Source organism: Camelina sativa, chromosome 11 (assembly GCF_030686135.1).
Source record: "Camelina sativa cultivar CO46 ecotype springtype chromosome 11, ASM3068613v1".
NCBI classification, from domain to species: domain Eukaryota; kingdom Viridiplantae; phylum Streptophyta; class Magnoliopsida; order Brassicales; family Brassicaceae; genus Camelina; species Camelina sativa.
In genome coordinates, this window is record NC_141890.1 from 5,041,370 (window position 1) to 5,063,585 (window position 22,216).

The 22,216-nt window shown below is 32.4% G+C and overlaps 1 protein-coding gene, 1 long non-coding RNA gene and 2 pseudogenes across 3 annotated transcripts; 1 reads left to right on the forward strand and 3 right to left on the reverse strand.

Annotated features, from left to right (window-relative positions):
- Positions 1 to 317: 317 nt before the first annotated feature.
- Positions 318 to 2,951, reverse strand: LOC104721802 (cinnamoyl-CoA reductase-like SNL6). Its single transcript, XM_010439873.3, has 6 exons — positions 2,569 to 2,951; positions 2,291 to 2,448; positions 2,026 to 2,214; positions 990 to 1,143; positions 677 to 869; positions 318 to 587 (listed from the first exon to the last, which is right to left on the reverse strand). Exons 1-6 carry the CDS (start codon positions 2,690 to 2,692, stop codon positions 494 to 496), a joined length of 912 nt encoding a protein of 303 aa, XP_010438175.1. The 5' UTR covers positions 2,693 to 2,951; the 3' UTR covers positions 318 to 493.
- A 1,959-nt stretch (positions 2,952 to 4,910) lies between these two features.
- Positions 4,911 to 6,590, reverse strand: LOC147933642 (uncharacterized; annotated as a pseudogene).
- A 3,029-nt stretch (positions 6,591 to 9,619) lies between these two features.
- On the forward strand, positions 9,620 to 11,438 carry LOC104727659 (ankyrin repeat-containing protein BDA1-like; annotated as a pseudogene). Its single transcript, XR_015570459.1, has 3 exons — positions 9,620 to 9,984; positions 10,150 to 10,433; positions 10,620 to 11,438. The product of XR_015570459.1 is annotated as an ankyrin repeat-containing protein BDA1-like (transcript).
- A 4,922-nt stretch (positions 11,439 to 16,360) lies between these two features.
- Positions 16,361 to 18,266, reverse strand: LOC147933643 (uncharacterized). Its single transcript, XR_015570949.1, has 3 exons — positions 18,044 to 18,266; positions 17,878 to 17,939; positions 16,361 to 16,741 (listed from the first exon to the last, which is right to left on the reverse strand). It is a non-coding gene; the product is annotated as an uncharacterized LOC147933643 (long non-coding RNA).
- Positions 18,267 to 22,216: the final 3,950 nt, after the last annotated feature.

Sequence of the window (22,216 nt, forward strand, 5' to 3'; positions counted from 1 at the left end):
GCATGCCATAGCTTTTCGGTTTTTTTTGTGGTGATCTAAATAAAATAAAAAATTTCATTGTTTTACGAAGCATAAATCATGTGAAAACAATATCATTTCTACATTATGTAAGATGAAAAATAAAAATTCTTATTGATTTTATGAATAATATGTCTTCATGTACGAAAACAAACACAATCTTTCACGGAACGCATTCTACTATTATTGCACAATTATAGGAGACATCGATTTGAAAGGTTTGTATACGTGACAACTATATCTCTCACCAATTTTGTAATTACGATGTCTAAAGCATTCATATTGTGCCCCCAGCAAAATCAAAAAAGACTACTCATATATATTAATCATAAAATGAGAGGAAATGTATACTTTTTTGAAAAAGATAGGTCACGAGCAACAAACGCTACTATGAGAAGATCAATATACAAATTACAACCTTTCTTTTGTATAGTGTCTTCATTTTCAATTTAAATTATAAAAAAGGTTTCTTTAATTAACAAGCAGAGCCAGCTTCTACCAGCTTGCTTAATTTATTGTTCCTTAGTCTTTCTTCGTAAACTTCACTTCCGTGCATCTCATTCTCATACCTAAATGACATAAATACATATATAGTATTAGACTAATTAAAAATTGCATAAAACAATGACTCAAATTAAAACGAAACAATAAATTGTACCTCGGTGGCATAGGTATCAAAGGAGACAAACTCTCCACAAGCTTGAGAGCTTCTTCTTCTGTGTTGACGATTTGGTTGAAGCAGAAATATCGACCGCAAGCTGAAACATCCTCGAATGCTCTAATATGAACATCCGCTAAAAACGTGACGTCTACGTACGCTAACACACCATTTTCATACATTTGTGCAGCTCCTGTTACCAAAAAAACAAAAAACCATTTCATCAAATTCAAATCCCGAGTGCATGTACAGTATGTTGTATTGTTGTGACATTTGTGGAATTTCTTTATATTATATGGATGCACGTACGTACCTTTCAGGTAGGACATGGTGGGCCTAGCGTTGTGTTGGGCGACCAATGGTCCGACGATGAGACCAGGGTTGATAGAGACCATGTTGAGCCTACGGTCCATGGCTAATGCCCAAGCTGCTTTCTCTGACAACATCTTTGCCAATGCATGCCACAACTGCATCCATGAAAAGTAAATTACTAGTACTAAAAAAAGCAACAAAAATAAAGAGAGTAATAAATTCCTAAAAATAGTAGCAACAAGAAACAACAAAAAATAAAGTAAAGGAATAGTCTCCGATTTCGTGTTATTGACTGCTCGAATTGAAGTCGATGACATACAGCTATGCACGTTAATTTTGTCCCCGAATAATTTGTCGCATATGTTAGCTAAGTCCATTTATGATGATCATTATTATTTTTTTTTATAGGAAAAAAAAAATGGCACCGTCTAATCTAAAGTACTACTAAATCATCTGTATCTAATTATTTCAAAACAAAATAAAATTAAGATATATGGGTATATATATGCCCTCTAATCTTCCCAAAGGCAAACTGTATAATCGAATCAAGAGGTTGTACAATGTATGTATTTATGAGTCATGGAAAAAATGAATATATTCAATTAATCTGACCCCTTAGGAATTTTCTATGTCGCCCAACCAAATGATTCGAGATAGTGTGACAATACATTTGATGAAGACCTATCTTTGACTATTTTCTAAAAAAAAAAGATACCACAAAACAATTCCTTGTAATATAATAGTTCAAAATTCAATTTTTTTTAATAGAACTGCTTTCTTCTTATATAGTAATATGAGCTAGCTACAATAAATAAAGATGTCAGAAAATAATTAGTTATTCTAATCCAGCCTATAATAAACTTTAAATTTGTGGGTCCAAATTTATTCACTAAAATTTCACTTAAATTCATAATTCACTAAAACTTTATTCACTTAAATGCACTTAAAATAACGAGTAATATTTTAACCAGCCAAAATTCATAAAAACGGAAGAAAAAAAAAGAAAGAGAGAGAGAGAGATTGAGAAAAAAAAAAACCTTTTTGTTGCGACAGAAGTCTTGATCACTCCAACACTTCTCATCAACATCCTTCTGAGTTCCAATGTTGTCTCTCCAAATTGAAGCTGTTAACGAAGAAGAGAACACAATCTTCTCAATACTCTCTGTTCTTCCACATGCTTCCACCACATTGATCGCTCCTCTCACCTCCAAATCCACCTCTTTCTCCTATAATTGATGATAATTAACACAATTAATGATCTCAATCTTAATCTAAAACTCAGAATCTAAACAAGATGCTTACATCGTATCCTTCGGGGCTATCTAAGCAGCAGAAGACAACGTTACATGTCTTGAGAGAGACAAGTATGCTTTGATAATCCAACACATCAACATCGTACACCACTAATCTCTCTTCCGTTGCTTCCATCTCTCTCACCTTCTCCTCAATTTCACTATCCCCTGTTTACCAAAACACACACACAAAAAAACAATCGAATCAAGAACCAACAAAAACCCTTTTTATACCTCGAAACCATCGAAAGAAACGAAACCATTTGCTGCATGAACAGAGAAAGATACCGTTTCTACGAATAGCTGCGTGAACAGAGTATCCTCTGCTAAGCAGTTTCTTGAGAATCCAGAAACCAACATAAGTGGAAGCATCAAGAACGCAGCAACAAGAAGTGGACTTGTCGTGATCCATTTTGTTTTTTTTTTGTCTCTTTTGCGTCTGATTAGTGATTGAATCAGGAGAGAGTTAAACGAAAGCGTGTGTATAAGTGTGTGAAAGGAAGAAGAAGGTTAGAAGTAGGAAGAGAGAAGAGGCAAAGTATTAATAGGAGCAAGTTGGGTGAACTATTTCTCTGTTGCACGTTCCCAGCTACTCATCTTTTATTATACCTCATCTCTTATAGTATTTATTATTTTTTTTACACCTAAGTATTTTTTTGTATTTCTTAATTAATTAATTTTCACCCCTACTAACCATCTTAATCAATAACTTGGTTATCCAATATCCCACAAGTCAATCCCTTATTGGTTTTTGTTTACGTGTTGACAATTTTTGTAACGTGTGTCTTCTTTCAGAAACACTCCAAATTTAGTAGTACCAGCTAATATCAAATTCCAAATTTTCTTATTTTTGTTTCTTATTGAATAGTACAAATATATATTACCAAATCAAATTAAAGATGAGTTGTCTAGATACTTTTTTTGGTTTAAATGTTTTTCTGACATGTGTCACTTCTAGAAATAGTTAAATTAATTATAAATTATATAATGAGTGATTGAACAAATATTAGTTCATTATGAGATGAGTTTCATTCGGACAATCGAAATAATTAGAAGATATAACAAAAGTATATATAATTTGGTATTTAGTAAATTTAATAAACATATATATTAAAATGTTAATTTAAAAATTGATTAGTTCTGTTTATATTTCAAACTATAGACCAGTAATATTAATAAAATCATATGAGTATATTATAAAAACAATTTGGGTGTAAATGAAAGTTGGAATTAGAAAGATGCTGTTAGGTTTGAGAATGCCAGAATGGAACAAACTTGGGTCGGCAATTGCATAAGCAAAACTCACACAAAGGTGGCTTCAAAAGATTACTATAATTTCTCTAACAAAAAGATAAGATATCTATAATGTATACTAAAAATTTAAAGATTGTAAGAAAAATGGAAGTAGAAACAAAGGAGTCAAGGAGATACATAAGAGAATTAATAAAAGCAAAACAGCGAAAGGGCGCTGGTCGTAAAGTAGTTAGCAGTTAGTAGGTAGAGATTGTGGTGGGATGAGAATTTACGTGAGGAAGTTTCACCACAAGCCACAACCTACCAACGTTCTCTAAACTCTTTATATTTGTGCTATAATCTATAGTTTTGTATTGACTAATTTACTCTAAAAATGTTTCCACTACATTTACATAGATTTGGTATTCACTCGGTTAATCGAAAGTTGTGATTGTAAAAAGATCCAAGAGATATCTTAAATATTACGGAGATATTTTATTGATTTGTACGTGTTTTAATGTGAATGAAATTCAATTAGTTACTCCCTCCGTTTCAATATATTGGATGTTTTGAGATTTATTTGGTGTTTTAAAATATAGGATGCTTCTTATCCCTATGTAAAATTAATACTATTTTTTTTTTTTTTTAAGTGTTTTATCTTTAAAGTTTATTGCTTTTAGTTTCCAAGATTACAACTTATAATACAGTTGACAAAATTTAATTTTTCAGATTTATTCCTTTTTAGTCCCAAAAAAGTTTCTTCTCAACACCCACTATAAAACCGGAACAGTTGTTACTTCTACATATCAAAATAAAATAAATTTATTTTAAACACTCAAATGGATCAAAAAAAAAATTAGAAGGAAAAAAAATCAAAGAAAAAGAAGATGCTCAACCCAGTCGCCCAATAAGTGCAAGCAACCCTCGAAACTTTGATTTAAACAAAAAGATCTATTTCCACGAAGGATCGATTGATCCCAACAAAGAAGTAGAAGAGGCTATGTTGGTTATGTTAAAGATTTATGTGCCAAGTCTTTTTTAGCTTCTCTTTCTTCTCTATTGTTCTATGTGAGTTTCTTTCTTCTGGTTTCTTACGATGTTTAAGGAACTACTAAGACTATAAAAATAAAAATAATCTAAATAAAATATCTTTGCTATTTCGAATAATCTTATTGATCTGCCCACTAAGTCAAAATCTTAAATTTTAAAATCAAATAAAAATCAATCATAATTTAATAACCAAGAAGTCTCCATCTACTGGAAGTGCCGATCATTAACATTATCCAAACACATGACAATAATAATTAAAAAGAAAAACAACAACAACAAAAACAAAACAGCATAAAGCGATTTTTCAGAAAAAAAAAAACAGAGCAGTTAAAAAAAAACAGAGCAGTTCACGAGTTCGACAAATTTAGTGTGTTCAACACACTTTGGACTAATAAAGGATCACAACTTATTTGTATACGAAGCTGATCATCTCTTTCCAACACCGATTTGCTCATATGTGGTGTCTTGTACTCGTTTGATCCTCCAACTTTCATAATCTCTTGCATGCACAATTGAAGAGTTAGGAAAATATGGTTTACCTTTTCCGTAGGGTAGTTTTCAAAAGACTCTTCTACCGCACAAACAAGATCTTCGATGGTTTTTGGACACTCTTTATGCTGTAACGATTGAATAGCACTAAAAAATCCAAGATCTAAAATATTTAGATCCGGTGAGTTTGGTGGCTGACACATCAACTGGATATCAAAACCATTACTTGATGCAACTTCTTGGAAATCTTTATCCCCACATTCAATATGTGTTCTTGCATTATCTTGTTGGATGAAGATAGTTTTCTCTCGATCTTCTAGTGGCCACTTTTCATGAATAATAGAAAGAACCTTTTCAATCAAACATGCTTTTTGACCGATGTTACTGCCTTTAGTTCCAAAGTTCCAGCTTCTCTATTTTTACTTCGTCTCTTAGCTGGCTCCATAGTAACAAAAGAAAATATTCCAATCTTTCCAGAAAATATCTCCGTTCCTTCCTCGTCAAACCTTGGACGAGCCATAGCAGCTAAAAACATTACTTTTCCGATGTAATTCTTACTTTGACATGTACGTAGCGGCTCTTCTTCAGTCGGAAGTAAATAATAGTTCTCCGTCTTCTTTGTCATGTAGAACCATTTTTCATCGATATGCACCATATTGTACATATCAACAAACTTTGGTTCATGAGGTATAGTATGTTTATCCAACATAGAAATGCAAAATTGTAGTCTACCTTTCATATTGTCTTCCTTCAAATGAGGCTTGATGCTATTGGTATGACGTCGAATAAACCCTTATTTCTTCCGTCTAAATAATGTTGTAAGACTCACATTCATAGCTATGGCCATCGACCTCAAAGTTGTTCGTTTATGGAGCGGAATATCAGTGACTTGGTGTGGCTCAATCAAGATTCTTTTGCGACCACAATTTATAGATCTGCGGTGAGATACATCCACTGTTCCAGTATTATGAACCGTTTCTATTGCTCTTCGCCAAATCTTTTGCACCATTAGTATAGGCACCGAAAAGTAATTAGAAACTTCTCTGGTAACAGTTCTTCCAAGCACTCCATCATTACTCCTCATTAGTAAAGCATTGAAAATCATCCATCGCTCTTCATTTGATAGATTTTTTCTGGTTTGTCCCGAATGTTGTACATTTTCGTTTTCTGTTTTAAGAAGATAGATTTAAGAAAACAAATTAGAAATTAAATTGTATAAGTCATGACGTTAAACTATGTAACAACAAAATCGTAACTAATTTTAAAAGAGCCTAAATAACTGGAATAATAGAACAATTAGAAAATTATCCTCAAACAAAGAATATGAGAACGTGACTAATTAAGAAGAATTAACAGAGAAAAAGTAGAAACTAAAAAATTAATCAGTAACTAACTTCAGTTTTATTATGCCAAAAAAAAAAACAAAAAATACCTGGAACAACTGCAAAGTCTCTATTGCCATTGCTAAAAGCTTCTTCTGTTGGTGGGATTTCGTTTAAATCAAACAAAAAATTATTCTCATTATTTAGTAGTGACATACTCAAATCATAATTTAGAATTGTGAAATAAAAGGTAGAAACTATTCTAATTTTGAAAGTTAAATAAGCATCACAGATTCACAAAATATTTACATTGGCTCCAATGTAAAAATTTTGAATTTTAAGTTTAAAAACAATTATGTAAAACGTTGGCTCTATTTTTTTCAAGTAATTCAGATTCATCAAAATTTTACTTTGCCTCCATTGTGTAAATGACGTTTAGTATTTCTTTTTATTAATTGAGATTTTTTTTGCTTTTTTGGGTTTAGTATTTCTTTTTATTAATTGAGATTTTTTTTGCTTTTTTGGGCAAAATGATTAAGCATGTTTTGCCTATTTTAATTGCTTCTAACTGTTTTAGTTAAGTGTTTTAATTAAATAAGTATTTTTCTTAATCTGTGTGCTAAACTCAAAACATCCAATATATTGAAACGGAGGGAGTATAAAATTAGGTTACATGTTAGGTCTAGATAACATGTATCATTTTAACAAAGTGTATACCGTCACTCCAATAGTGATGATTGAATAATACGGTTTTATATAATTATATATGTGCATTTAATTCCGCAAGTTTGCAACCAACTGTTTTCTTTTTCGTAAGGGTCGTTTAAGTTTTTAATTTAGCCATCGGGTTGCAAAGTTGCAATTGAGCTGTGAAATTCTGGTTCTTTTAATGTCATACAATGATTCAACCATTTGATTTGATGTTTCTTTTATTGATGATGATGACGGATGAGAAGAAAAAACAATTCATCAATACTTATCCCCTGCTGAATTTATTTCTTTTCTAGGTCAACCTCTGTTTTTTGTTTTTTTTTTTTAATTGTTTACAACAAAACTGAAAAGAAAAAAGACACTAAAACATTTGTGTGGCTAAGGATTTGATGAAACATGAAAAGTGGCGAGAACACACGTGTCAGAGTCTCAGATGTTTTCGTTCTTTTGCCCCATATAGATGATGAACACTGCGTGTCGTTCTGAACAAGGAAAATACTTTCACCAAAACTGGTAACGCTCATCATACCAATCAATTTCAAAGCTCAATGAATGGAACTGAACTAACTATGAGCCACGTGTTCATCAACCAGCACTTTTGATAAAAGACCACACGACAAAGTGTTTGGATTCCTTCTTTTGAGTTCAGAAAAGTTGACTTGCGTCTTGTAGTTTCCGTTCACCTAATTCGATTTACCATCTTATATATAAGAATTAAATAGGTTGATTGAGGATAATGATAAGACTAGTGGTTAATTATATAAATAGCAGCATATCATAACATGAAAGTGATATTGTGAGTACATTATTTACTTCAAACATTAGTTCTTATAATGTTAACATTGACCCCGTATACAAAATATTGAAGACTTTTAACCGATGAACTGATGAGAATAAAAACACACAAACATATTCTATTTTGACTTTGGTGGATTTCATTGATTTTTGTTCTTAGTATTGCCAAAACAATTCATTCATTCATTCATGATATACCCAAAGACAAAAAAAAAAGTGTCGTGTAATTGTGAAATGAGCTCTTACCATAATCAGGAGGATATATCAAGGGTTCATAATGGCCATATCTTACTATATCATATAATCCTTTTAAAAAGCAGACTCTGAAGTGAGCGGCTTAGGATGGGGACTAAGAGATGAGAAATGCGACATTTTCTGGTTATGTGCGAACTGGATTTCATAGTTTAGTGAACGCACTTACTGAACAAAACATATTGTTGAGTTTACATAATATTTTAGATGGAGTTTGAGAAAGTCCTACAAGTCCTGATAAGGGTGGAAGTTACATTTAGACCAAGAGACGCCAATAAGGTAAAACTTGTTTAAGCAACAAATCCTTTGATCGAGTATGCACTAGCAAATAGCAATAGATTCTTGGGTACCAAATTGGGTAAGGCTTTGGTCAACAATAAATCAACTATGTCTATTGGTGGTAAACGATAAACCAGCTTTTTGTACCGGTAAGTCGGTTTAATCATCAGTAACTGATAAGTATCACGGACCAACGATTTCATGGCCTCGTTTCAACATAATTCAGCCCAAGTTTATTTGGGTCAAGTCCATGCACTCTTCTTTGTATATACTGTATTTTCATCTACCGGCGTTTGCCTGGTTCTACTTATAATTCTTATATAACTCCTAAAACGCAGATATCAATTCAACAAAAATAATATTAGTATATATATATATAATAGTGTTAAGGATAAATTTTATAAAAGTCAGAAATAACGAGGCGTTACGAAAAACTCGAGCTTTCCTTTAATCTGATGTCAAAAGACTCAAAACTGAAAGTGATCGATATTCATTTTATATATAGTTAACTAGTTTGGTATTAGCCTAGCCACTATATATCCATCCATCTAATCATTTATTTACGTGACAACTGAAACTATACGACTAGTCTTAGACTAAAACTCTTTACTGTACTATATATCCTTACAAATTTGAATCAAGTTATATGTATGCTTAATCTTGCATAGCAGAAATCAAATCGAGAGAGACTAAAATGGGCATGGCGCATGGGCATGGTGAAAGTCACGAGTTTACCAACTTTTGGATCAAAAATCGTTGGATCACATTTAATCTGTTCATTACTGTAGGAAGTTGAGAAATGTACATAATGACTTTGTCGTTGGTAATTAACATCATGACTTTGTCTCACCACGTACGTACGTTCCATGCTCATTTTCGATTCAGTACAGAAACAAATCACATACGCACCACAATGGATACGGCCATACGGTAATCGATCAAGTACAGTAACAAGTCACATTCACACGAGAATTACATGCTTTCATAAATTTACTAAAATATTGAATATTTATTTGTCCCCATATCTTTAAATATTAAATGCAATTTTGTAATTTAAGATAAAACAGTCATATTTGATCCCAAAAAAAAAGAGATAAAAAACAATCATATAAACCTCAGTCGTAATTTTTTTTGGGTTTCTATAAATGTAAGCTTAGACAAAGCTTCCATTGAGTTATTTTAATTCATTATCTGAACTTCTCTGTCGTTGCACAAAAAAAAAGAAAAAAAGAAAAAAAAAAAAACTGAACATCTCTGAATCCATATATGGATAGAAGGTTAGCTTGGGTCACACAATCCATTGATGCCTTGTATTCTTTAGTAGATAAAGATCATTTTATACTACAAAAGATTGAAGCATCACCGTATGTCCATACGCCGCTTCATGAAGCATCAATGTTTGGGAAAATAGACATGGCCATAGAGTTGATGGTGTTGATGCCATCGTTTACGTATAAACTAAATACACGGGGATATAGTCCATTGCACCTTGCCGTGGAGAACAATCAAGTCGAGATAGCACTAGAGCTAGTCAAGTTTGATCCCAATCTTGTTCGTCTTCGCGGCAGAGGAGGTATATTTCTTGAATAATAGTAATTCTACTTTAGATCGAACTCCATATATATGGCCCGCACTTCATAGTTTGACATATTCCCTTATGAGTTCAGTTGAGGTCTATTTTCCTCTATAGATAGGCAACGTCTAACATTAATGATATTTTATTCAATTTTCTAAACAGGTGTGACACCACTACATCTCGTAGTGGAGAAAGGTGGTGTCAATCTCCTCACGGAGTTTATCATGGCTTTTCCCAAGAGCATTTTGGATGTAAACGTAAGCGGTGAGACGGCTCTACACATGGCGGTCTTGAACGGCAGATATGAAGAGATCAAAGTGCTTACGGGATGGATCGAAAGAATGCGTCAAAGGGAAGCTGCGTCTATGGAGAAAGACATCTTAAACAGAAAAGATCGTGAGGGCAACACGGCGTTGCACGTCGCGGCATATCAGAATAAACATCAGGTAATGTATTCAAATATTCTTCTCTTATGTCGTACTTTTCAAAATTAAAGGTTGATATCTACGAGTATTCTGTTATTAAACCAAAACAACACGATATGATTTGATCTATACATTAATACATATATACATAATGTAAATGAAGGTTACTTTGTAACCTTTTGGTGCGTGTGGAAATGTTATGTACAGGCAGTAAAACCGTTGTTGAAATGCCTCTCGCTTGACCGGAACATCCAGAACAAAGATGGTTTAACATCCCTAGACATACTTCGGGCCAACGGTCGGTACATGGACAAAGACACTGAAAAACTGATAAGAAGTTGGGGTGGAAAGAGCAAAGCTGCTCTACCCAAAGTCAAGACATCGTCTGAATATTTGAGTCGGGTTACGTTCAGGGAATTTTGCTCCATCCAAATGACACGTTGCAAGAGCGGCATATCAGACGGAACCAGAAACGCGCTTCAGGTGATAACCATACTCATCACCACGGCTACGTATACAACAGCACTACAGCCACCAAGATGCCAAAAAGGCGACTATTTAAGTAAATACGGAGATTAATATGTCTACTACTTTGGGGATTCATTACGATATCTTTTTATTTCTCTATGTTTTTGAACTTCATTCTCTTACCACCTGGTAGAGGGTACACTTGGTTCTATATCTTGATCGCAACTCCTCTCTGCTGCTCTTACGGGATTGCAATGTTGTTGAACGGCCAGACACCAGAGTCCATTCCAATATTCCTTGTGATTGTGACTCTAATTGGCTTTCTTTGTTATCTGATTTTCGTATTCTTGAAGTGGAAATTAGCTCTCCAGCTGAGGACAGTAAAGCCCAAAAGTCAGATGGTTTTGGAAGGTTTATCGACAATATAATAGTTTAATTATAGTCCTTCGTAATTGATAGATAAGCAAAGATTCTCATATGAACTATGTTGTAGTATGTGAAAATTGTAGATTAAAACGATGTTATTGATATGTTATTAAAAAAATGCTTTGATTATAATTTGTGATCGCAGGAATATTTAATTATCATGGAGCTTTGTATCATGTTTATTACTCCCTCTCTCTCTAATAGATGTTTTGCCAATTTTACATATATTAAAAAAAAGTTTAAATTTTATTTGTGAATTAGAAAGATAAAATATAGATTTTAGATAGCACATAAAACATCAATAATTTATGTGAGAGAGAGAGTATTTGGCATTTTGGCTTGCCATTATTCAATCTCACATTATGATCTATATGTCAGGTCCTAGTCCCAATTGCATGTTTAACTTGCCAACGATCGAGTTCATTAAAATTTCCACATTATTAAATCATATTCTTTTTTGTGGAACATGTCTTAACATCTTCTTTTTTTTTTTTGTCAAAATACTTGTATTTCATTATTCAAATGAGGTAAGATTCAAACAAGCATTGTTTAAGTTACAAGATAAAAGGGCATTTCTCAATGCCAAAATAACAAAAGTACAAAGTAAAGATAGGATTAATTGGCAATGGGTTATTGAGAGCTTTGAGCCAAATTCTTGAAGAGATTTGGTACATGTGAGGTCAAGATTGTCGACAAGCTCTTCCATGAACAAATCAATGGATGAGGAACTAGCCACTATCATGAGACTCGTTGGCGTTAGAAAAGGGGTCAAAGCTGCACTTCTCATCGGTTTGAGAAGGTCTACAAAGGGTAGTAGCTTGACAATATTTCGAGCAAGGTTTAATGTGCTCTGAAGCTTGAAGAAATTTGCTAGAGTTGCTACCGGGTGCAAACTGACCTTGGATGGACCAAAGCCGAAGCCAAAGAACGGACAGCTTGACATCGGGATCCATAAGCTATAATTCTTCCAGCAATAGGGTTCACAAAACAAGGCCAAACAAGATACTAATACCATAATTCTCAAGGAATTACCGCAAAGATAAAGCAACAATGATGAATTACTTCTCAAATGGATTCCATAGAGTACGTAATCTTGATCACACCATTGGCTATAATATGACTTCAGCAAATGGAACAAATGATTGTATATGGGCTTACTTGGATTTAAATTTGAAGCACCAATTAATTGAAAATTGTCCCCGCAGTTGGTTGAATCACCATGACGAAGCTCTGTGATCACGGGGTTAAATGCAGGGTAATGAGGAAGTGTCGGTAACCGCCGTTTCGTGGATCCGGGGTCTTAATGCCTTCCTTCCTCATTCCAATGGTGTGGCTATAAACTAGAAACAAGAATCCCAAAGGCTGTGAGCTTTGATGTGAAGAATTCATCGAGGGATTTCTTCTAGCCAGGGTTTGCAATTGATAATGGCTGAACCAATTCAGGGATGTCGATAGAGGTTGCAGAAGGTATCGTACGCTCTTACAAACACAATAACGAAGAGGCCTTGATAATAGTTTTAGCAAAAGTTTTAGAATGTTGGACCTGGATTTAAAGGTAATAGGCTTTGCTTTTGAAAAGCTTAACGGGCCGACAAATAGTGCACGGCCCACCAGAAGAAGCCCTAATTTTTTGAAGGTTGACCAAGCTTGAGTGGTTGTGCGGCGGCAGCTATCCGGAGATGGTGAAGCTAGGTTCCGATAATCGTGCATCTCCATAGGACAAGGCATCAGTAGGAGCCAGCCATAGAGGCGGTAATAAGCTGATACGGGAAACCACAGGGACATATCGTCTTTGGAGAGATGGACTGCTGATCTGAGAAAGGAGGCGCCGTGTGTCGTCAACATCTCCACCATGAGAGTTGCGGCTGCTTGTCCAGATAGGAGCTCGCCAACAAACCTCGGTGCCCAAACAAAAGCTTTCCCAGGTGTGAGCAGCCAGTTAGGTCGGAAAAATGCACCGCGTCTGTATGTGGATCTGATAACCTGGCTGATACATGCAGAGAAAAAGAAAGGCGGTTCACCGGAAAACGCCATCGCTCTTTGTCTCTATCAAAAATAAATACATCGGGATCTGAGGGGTTCAAAGGGATTCGTAACCAAATTGAAAAATGGGAAAACATTAAAACTGGGAAGCAAGAAAGAAAGCAAAAGCGAATGGAGAGGGGACAATCCCGACGCCGGCAAGCTAAACCTACGCTGACGTCAGAGGAAGTTAGGGCAAATGAGGCCTCAATGTTAGTGCCCGAGAGAGAAAAGTCTTTTGTTTTTCCACTTTTCTTTGAACATGTCTTAACATCATAATCATTATATGATTTAGCTGTTAACAAAAAAAAAAAAAAAAAAAAGCTTTTCTGCAATTTTGATTTTGCGGAATATGTGTTTACATCATTATAAAATTTCCACATTATTAAATCATTTTCTCATAGATTTCGTTGGATCATACACCTAATACACACACTTGATAGTTTCTGCAAGTTTTCCACCTTTTTCCAAGACCTTGTACTTGTGAAGAATTTGTTTTTCTGTTTTTCAGAACATTAATTAAATCCTCAAATTAAAAGAGGGGAATCCATGCAAATTGAAATTCACTTCGTAAAAGAAAGATTAAGATAAAAATTGAAGACTTTTTCTAATGAGAATACACACTTGATAGTTTTTGAAATAATAAGGTTTGTGGTATTGAGCTCTGTATAACAGAGGAGGGTTGTCAAAGTGATCTCTCCATAATAGAGAATATTTAAAAAATATTTCTCGGTAAAGAAGAAAACTGATATTGAGCCAAATATCCACAGAGATGATCGGCAGTAGCTTAAATGGCTTGAGCTAACCACTAGTATGAGTTTAATTAATTTCAGCCGATAAAGTTGAAAAGTTTGTGATTGAAGTGTATACCTCGGGCATGTGATTATTGGAAGCTACCTAGCTTGTATCATTTGATGATATTTTTCATTCAGCTTGCTTCAGTGTGATTTCTAATCATATGTATTTTTATTTTGCCATATTTGGACTACATGAAACTATGTGCTCTTCTTCTGTCAAACAATTATCACTATGCTTATATATATATATATAATGTTATTAAGCATTTAAGCTGGTTGAATTTGGTGAAAAATGTAGTTGGTAGTTTGGCGAAACATATGTGTTTATAGAGAAACATATGTATCAATATATGTGGATACAGAGAAACATATGTGTTTGGCAAAAAATATTATAAATTAGGTAATTAATAAACCCTAGAAAATATCATCAAAATATTAATAAATCCTTAGAAAAACTTTGCCCAAAAACAAAAATAAATGAAAAAACAAAAATCATCCCTTTTATAATAAAACGGAAGTACACAACATTGTTTTGTAAATTATATAATTTTAATAAGTTGGTTACAAATAGGTTATACATTAATTGGTTACAAGTTATGCAACCTTAATTTAATTTCAGAATATTTTATTACTAGAACACGGTGTTTCCAAAAATCTTAAAAATTATATTCTAAATAATCATTTGATATCATCTAACTTACCATATTAATTTCTTTTATTAAATTATTCATCAAATAAAACCTTGAGAAATATCCTAAACTAGCACCATTTTAGGTTTTTCTTCCAAAGTTAGCACACATACTCAAATGTTCCAAAAGTAGCATTATTATTATTTTATATTAAATAATAAAATTAATTATAATTTTTACTTAACGATTTTAAGAAGCTTTCGGCAAAGCTTCCATCGACACTTCTTCTTCGAATATCAATTCCGTTCTCAGATTTTGAGATTCTCGACATGATTCTTATGACTTTTAATTCAGGAATCAGGCAAATTGTTGTCAATCTATTCGTGATTCTATGGTTGGTGTGTATTTGTTGTTGAAGTAGGGTTTGGAGTTTTTGGTAATCTCTTTGTTGGCTTTGTTGATGTAGTTCTTGGATGTGGTTGAGTTTCGTTCTAGGTCTGGGGTCAAGGATCTTTGAAATTTAGTTGGTAGATCTCTGAATTAGCTGACAAACTCTTCGTCTTCTTCGTTGTTAAGCGGAAATGGTTTGATTTCTTTCTCGATTGATTTTGATTTGGTCACTGGTTTTGAGAATGGTGATTTATTATCTAAAAGAGGTGAAGAAAGCTTGGAACTTGAGGATTTTGTGGTGGTTTTGTTTTTGGATGAGCTTAATTTGGACAGGTCTACTGATTTATTGATCAAAGAAGTATCGGGTTTTGTGGAATTTGTGGGTTTTGTTCCAGAATTGAGTCTTAGTCGTGTTAGCAGAAGATTTGGTGGAGTTAAGTTTGTGAGACTTACCCATGGAGGTCTTGGCAAGTTTAATTTGGTTCTTAGTTCTTACTAAAAGAAGAAGAGATGGGTTTAATAAGATTGGTTTGATTCTTCTTAGTGTCAGATGTTGATGGTAAAACAAAAACCAGTACGCTTCTTCTTCTTGGGAGGAGGAGGAAGATTAGTTTCACAATCGTCACCACCTGGCCGTTTTTTTTGTTTTTTAATCTTTTTTTACGTTTTTCATGAAAGTCTTCTTGAATTTAAAGAGGTTCTTCATGAATATTATATAATCTTTCCTAAACTATTCTACTTGACAAACATATGAACTAATATTATTGAATCATTCCTGAATATAATTGAATTCTTCATTAATTGTATACAAACATTATGAGATTGATTCAAAACCGCTTTAAAGATGTAATCCTCATATAATATTTTGAGATATGATTTTTCATGAAAGTCATCCTTAATTGCTAAAATTCATTCCTAAGTATTACTGAATCTTTCCTAAATTTTTAAAACATTGTTCTATCATACCCATAAATAGCATGAAAAATCATCCCAACATCAGCAACCATAGACCCAAAACACCTAATCATATCCAACAATAATCTATTAGCAATCTAACACTAACATACAACAAAGGAAGAAAAAACTATGAAGCCAAAAAATCGTTAGTGTTATGTGATTATCTATACTTCCTTAAGTACATAATAAAATCCAAACATTTTTATGATGGTCATTCTGAAATTCAAAAAATCTTTCATGAACTTCGTGGAATCCTTCCTGAATTAAAGAGAACATTTAGCGAACTCAATCACAGTTACCTCAAACAACTATTAACTTGTCAAATAGACATTCTTATAGTGCATAAACATCAAACGAGTACCAAAACAATATAAAAATGTTTCACAACCATCATTGATGTCTAACAACAAATATAGATGATAGGTGAACCACACTATTTCATAGATTTCACCATGGCTATAGAATCTTCCAAGTCTTTGGTGTGCAAACATCTTTCACGGGGATTCTTCAAAATGTTGATGTTGATATTAAGAACATTTGGTGCTGCATTTTGGACGTGATTTGGATGTAGTAAAACCCCATCTCCGCTAAGCTTTCATTTATCTCCGCAAAACCATCCACAGTAGATAACTCTTGCATTCTGTAAAAAAATAGACAAATTTCCCAAATATTTTAGTGTGTCTTAAGTAGCAAAGCAAAACTAGCATATCTGGTTAACTCTGAACAATTAAAACAAAATATGCAAACAAACACTTGATATACAACGAAATCAAGCTATTGAGTAGTAGATATTTAAGAAGCTTAAAAGGAATCTGATATAAGTTAAGATTCACTAGCAATCCAAGAGAAGCTAAAGGTTAACTAACAAGGGAGAGTCTAAAATAGATGAATCAAGGACTAACTAATCAAAGCATAGACTATATATCTATGCTTATGAAGGTCGTCCTGAAGTTCAGAGAAGCTTTCCTGAATTTCATGGAATCTTTCTTGAATTCTTTCAAAAATCTCACTGGCAGAAAATATTAACAAGCTAAACACAATACAAGAAAAACAATACACAAAAATTACTCTTAATGTCTGCTTATCCAAGCGGTACATGTATATAATTGAATTTCATAACCAATCATAGCAAGAAAAAATCAACCAGATCTTTGAAAGCATCAAGTTTTAGAGAGCACCTAAAACCAATCATGACTCCAACAGTTATCTAACAATTTTATGGATTTCTTCCTTAAACTAGTTAAGTCAATAAGAATGACACAACCATTCATCTCAAGTTTCTATAAATTAACATGGAGTAAACCTAAGAACAACTTTAGTTATGATTCTAGAAGAACAAAAGTAGAGAAATAAATGCAATGTAAGTCATAAACTTGTAGCCAAGATAATAATCAACTTAAAGTAAGGAATAATGCAACACAAAAACATTTAACCAAATCAGCAAACCAGCTTAATGTATAAATTAAGTCCAATAACTATGATATGTATAACCTTATCTCCTGGATAAACAAACATAGCTGACTATGTTTGATACAATATAACATACAGAGGTACTAAACATGTTTTTCTTGAAAGTAGAATCTAAAAAAATGTCATTTAAGTTTAAACCAAATCATTTTTAAGAAATCAGAACCTGTAAAAGTACTATGTAATTATGTTAAGTCATCTATCTACTTTAAGATCAATAGAGAATGAAACATGAGTAAGTAAAAAATCAAACAGAATCTAGTACCCGTTAAATCCAATGAACATAGAAAATGTGGAAGAGAAACTTACCAGTTTTGAAGTTGAGAGACCCAAATAACAAATCATCCAATCTATTGAAAATCTGAAACTTTCTGAAAATTAGAAAGGGAAGTTAATCACAACAAAGGTTTCAATCGGACAAAGCAATGAGATTTAAGAATCGATTCACATCCAAAATCCAAAATATCGATCTTACCATGTGTTTAAAATCTGAGACTGAAAAAAAAAATACAGCGAGAGAGAAGCATCGGTGGCGGCAATCGACATCATCTCTGATTTCATTCGCTGCATCAATCCTCAAAATCAAAGTTTTCCCTCTCTCTCCTTGCTTCTTCCCCTTATGTACCCTCTGTTGCTCTTTCTCCTCCCCCTCCTCTGAGCCTCTCAAACTCAATTGAAGGTTTTAGGTTTTTTGCATAGACGGTGACCGCTGCGTTTTCCATTTCTTTTAGTTTTATTTAATATTTTTCTTTTATTTAGATAATTTCTCTAAAATTAAAGTTGTGCTAAATGTGGAACAGTTAAGAGTGTGTGCTAGTTTTGGAACAAAAACTTAAATTGGTGCTATATTTGAGAATTGCCCTAAAACCTTTTGATATATAACTTAACATATTAATTTGTTAATTATCATTATACTTCACCTCTCATTTATATATATGAGTCTATTTTGTGAAACAAATAAATTATCATATTATTTATTATAATTAAAAAATAGTTTTATTTCCGGATATACCATAAGTTGAATTTTTAAAAACATATATAAATTGTTCAATCTATAAATTATTCAATCTTTAGTAATATTATTTCTTAAAAATAATATCTATTGAATTAAAAAATTTATGTGTCAAAATTTGAATATTAAATTCAATTTAATATTTTTTTGCTGAATTTTATAATTTTATATAATATAAGAAACTTTAAATAATTTATTTTGAAATATTTTCAAAATATTGAAACTTGATATAAAAGTTAGAAACTAGAAACACTCTAAATTAATTTGTTATAGCAATGTCAATAATATGTCACTATAATATGAAAGAATTTCAAGAAACCAAGTATATTAAAACAAAAAGTATAACAATATATTAAATTACTCATAATATAATAACTCGCTTTTCAAAAATCAAATTTACAAAATTATGTCTTATGATGTATAATATACATTGTCGAAATAACTTCACATACATAAACTAATAAAACATAGTAAAATTTTATTTTAAAATATAAAATATACAAAATTTGTATAAAATAAAATTTAACCAGTATTGTAGCACGAATAGTTATCTAGAATCATTAACAATATAAAACTTACAAAATAGATGTCTTTTTTCAAGCCATCATATTTAGCATATGATTTTATCCAAAAAAACTTTTAAAAACAATCATATAAATTATATTTTAAATAAAAGTTATAAATTTATAATATAAATAAAATGAATTGAGCACGGGTGTTAATCTAGTTTACTTTAAAAAAAGAACAAATTTACCCATGTGTTTCTCTCCTCCATCGCGTTGTGAGTCTTGTGACTATTTTAAGTATCGTCTTGCAACTAGATTCATCAGTTTTTTTATGTTTTTTTCTTTTAAGGTTTGAAACGTGAAGATAGCAATATATGTCTACTTTCGCAATTTGAATTATATGAGAAGCGGAGGATTTTTCATAAAATTCCTTCTATGGTTCTTCTTAATTAAGTAGTCTCCTCGCAACTCTCGGATTGAATTGTAATAGTTTCTTTACTATAAATAGCAAACTACATACTATAAATAAGGGACAATATACAATTGCATTCTATGAATCAATACTATAAAAAATGGAGTGCTTCTATCCAGAGCTTGACACCCCAGCTTATATATTAAAGCAGGTGTTAGACAGCTCAGTAAAAATCAACAACCTATCAAATTATAACATTAATACAGCTCATCTAAATTTACTCATACGTGTATTGATGCTTATATCGTAAATCTATAATTTTCTTGCTGATATCGATCCTCACCGTCGCATCTTTTCTTCCACAAACCCTAACCGAGTTCTCGATTACATCTCAGTATCAGAACCCACTGATGCACCTCTCATCATCATCAAGAACTCAAACAGTTCTCCTCAAAACAACAACGCCTTCTTGCCAAATCCCCAAAACAGAGCAGGTGCTGAAACAGAGGAACCCAAAAATGAAAACAGAGGAGCGACAAAAACAGAGTCATTCACTAATGAAAACAGAGCCTAAACCCTCCAATGCATCGAGAAGAAGGGTTCTCCTTCTCCAACGCCATTGAAAGTCTACATGTATGATATGAGTCCAGAGTTTCACTTTGGGTTATTAGGTTGGAAACCAGAGAGAAACAACGACGTCGTGTGGCCTGATATCAGAGTCAATGTTCCTCACCATCCAGGTGGTCTTAACTTGCAGCACAGTGTTGAGTATTGGCTTTGTCTATTCTTGGGGGTGATTAAATCAATGACTCAGGTTTGTTTTTATCTCCTCTTCTCTAAATTCTTTTCTCCAGTACGCTTCTGTGCACATTTTTTTGTTGTTGTGCTATTCCATTCAACTTCCAGTTTAATTCTTTGTGGTTTGTGATCTCCAAGCTGAACACTTTTTTTCCTTAGTTCGGTTGTTATCACCTGATAGTGAACAATTAATCAACAAAACCATCTTACCCTGTATGATTATTCATCATTTTGTTTTAAATTATCAATAACTGATCCATACGAGAAGGAAAATCCGACTTAGATAACCCGTATACGTATTTATGTGATGAGCTGTTATCAATATCGTCGTTTTTGCGGTCTCTTCAAGAACCTGTATGAGTTGTTCTTTGCCAGAATCCCACCTCCTATGATCATCTTCAGAGACTGGGCTCCAGAGGAAACTGACGTAGAGGTTGGATCCATTGCATCTGAGCTACACCGAACCTTTGGACCCCGAGGAGATAAATATGATATGGAAATGGAAATTGGCGGTTGCAAAAACAGCAAGGGCGGTTTGCTCCTCGAAGAAACTGACAAAAAGAAAGGTTTAGGTGAAGGAACCATTGAGACCAACACCGTGTTTCCCATCCCAGGGATTCAAGAGCCCGCATATTTAACAAGAAACTAGAGTGTTGATTTGAGATCGAGGTAGGACAACAACAAAAAAAGAAACCATGGATCACAGAACATAGATCTTTTGTAGAATCTTTGCGCCTGTGAAAAATGCTTGATTACTTGTGTAAACTATACTCTATGTCTCTACCAAACTAAGGAAAAATATATTTATAAAAAAAAAGGAATCTCAGATCGACTCGGTGTATATATATATTCGGTATATGTCTGTCACAAACTTCTTACTTTCTCTTTCTCTCTCTGCCGCATGAAGCAAACCTTGTGCCTTGTTTTGTGTGTTCTCTTCCTCATTTTATCAACAAGTTCGTCTGCAATTCGAAGAGGTATGTTGAATAAAGTAATGATTAAGTTCCTTAAAATTTGTATCAGTTGACATATATAGAAAAAATAGAAGTAACAATGGAATAAACTAATGTATATATATATATATTAATGCCCCATATGTTCATGAATCGTAAATAAAATTTAAGTAAAAAATTTAAATTTTTTTTTTTATATTACTTTGTTATTTGAAAAATAGTAAAACGTATTTCAAGATTTTATGGTTTAGGTTATAGGGTTTAGAATTTAACGTTCAATTTTAAGACATATTTTATTATTTATTAATTAACAAAATAAAATGAAACAAAAAATATTTTTTTAATTATAATAACATACAAAATGAATAAATATAATACTACAAATATACAAATTAATTATAAAAATTGTTTAGTTGTAAGCCTTCTTTTATTAATAGTTTACATTGTGTTTTATGGTTTTATTTGTAAAAAATTACTTATAAATTGAAATATTTGTTAAAAAAAAGAAAATTATGATCATATTAGCATTATTATAACACATTTTAATTTGATAATAGTATTTTAAAACATTTTAAATTAAAAAAAGAGATTAAAATAGGATAAAAATATACATAAAATGAGAGCTAATGGGAAGAGATCATTCATATAGCTGACGTGACGTATATTCAAACCGTAGGATACGAGTGAATCCAAGAGACACACATTCTAACCTCTCTTCGTTATTTCATTGGCTAAACCATTAAAAACTAAAATATTATCAATAAACACCATCAAAAACTATGTTTACTCATGATTTTTTTTTTACAAACAACATACAAAATTATTTTTTCAAAAACATAAATAATAAAAATATTCAAAAAATAAATAAAACTATTTTTATCAAAAACATAAATAATAAAATATTAAAAAATAAATAAAAAACAACTCCGCTGCGTAGCGCGGATATTAACCTAGTCTTATATAATAT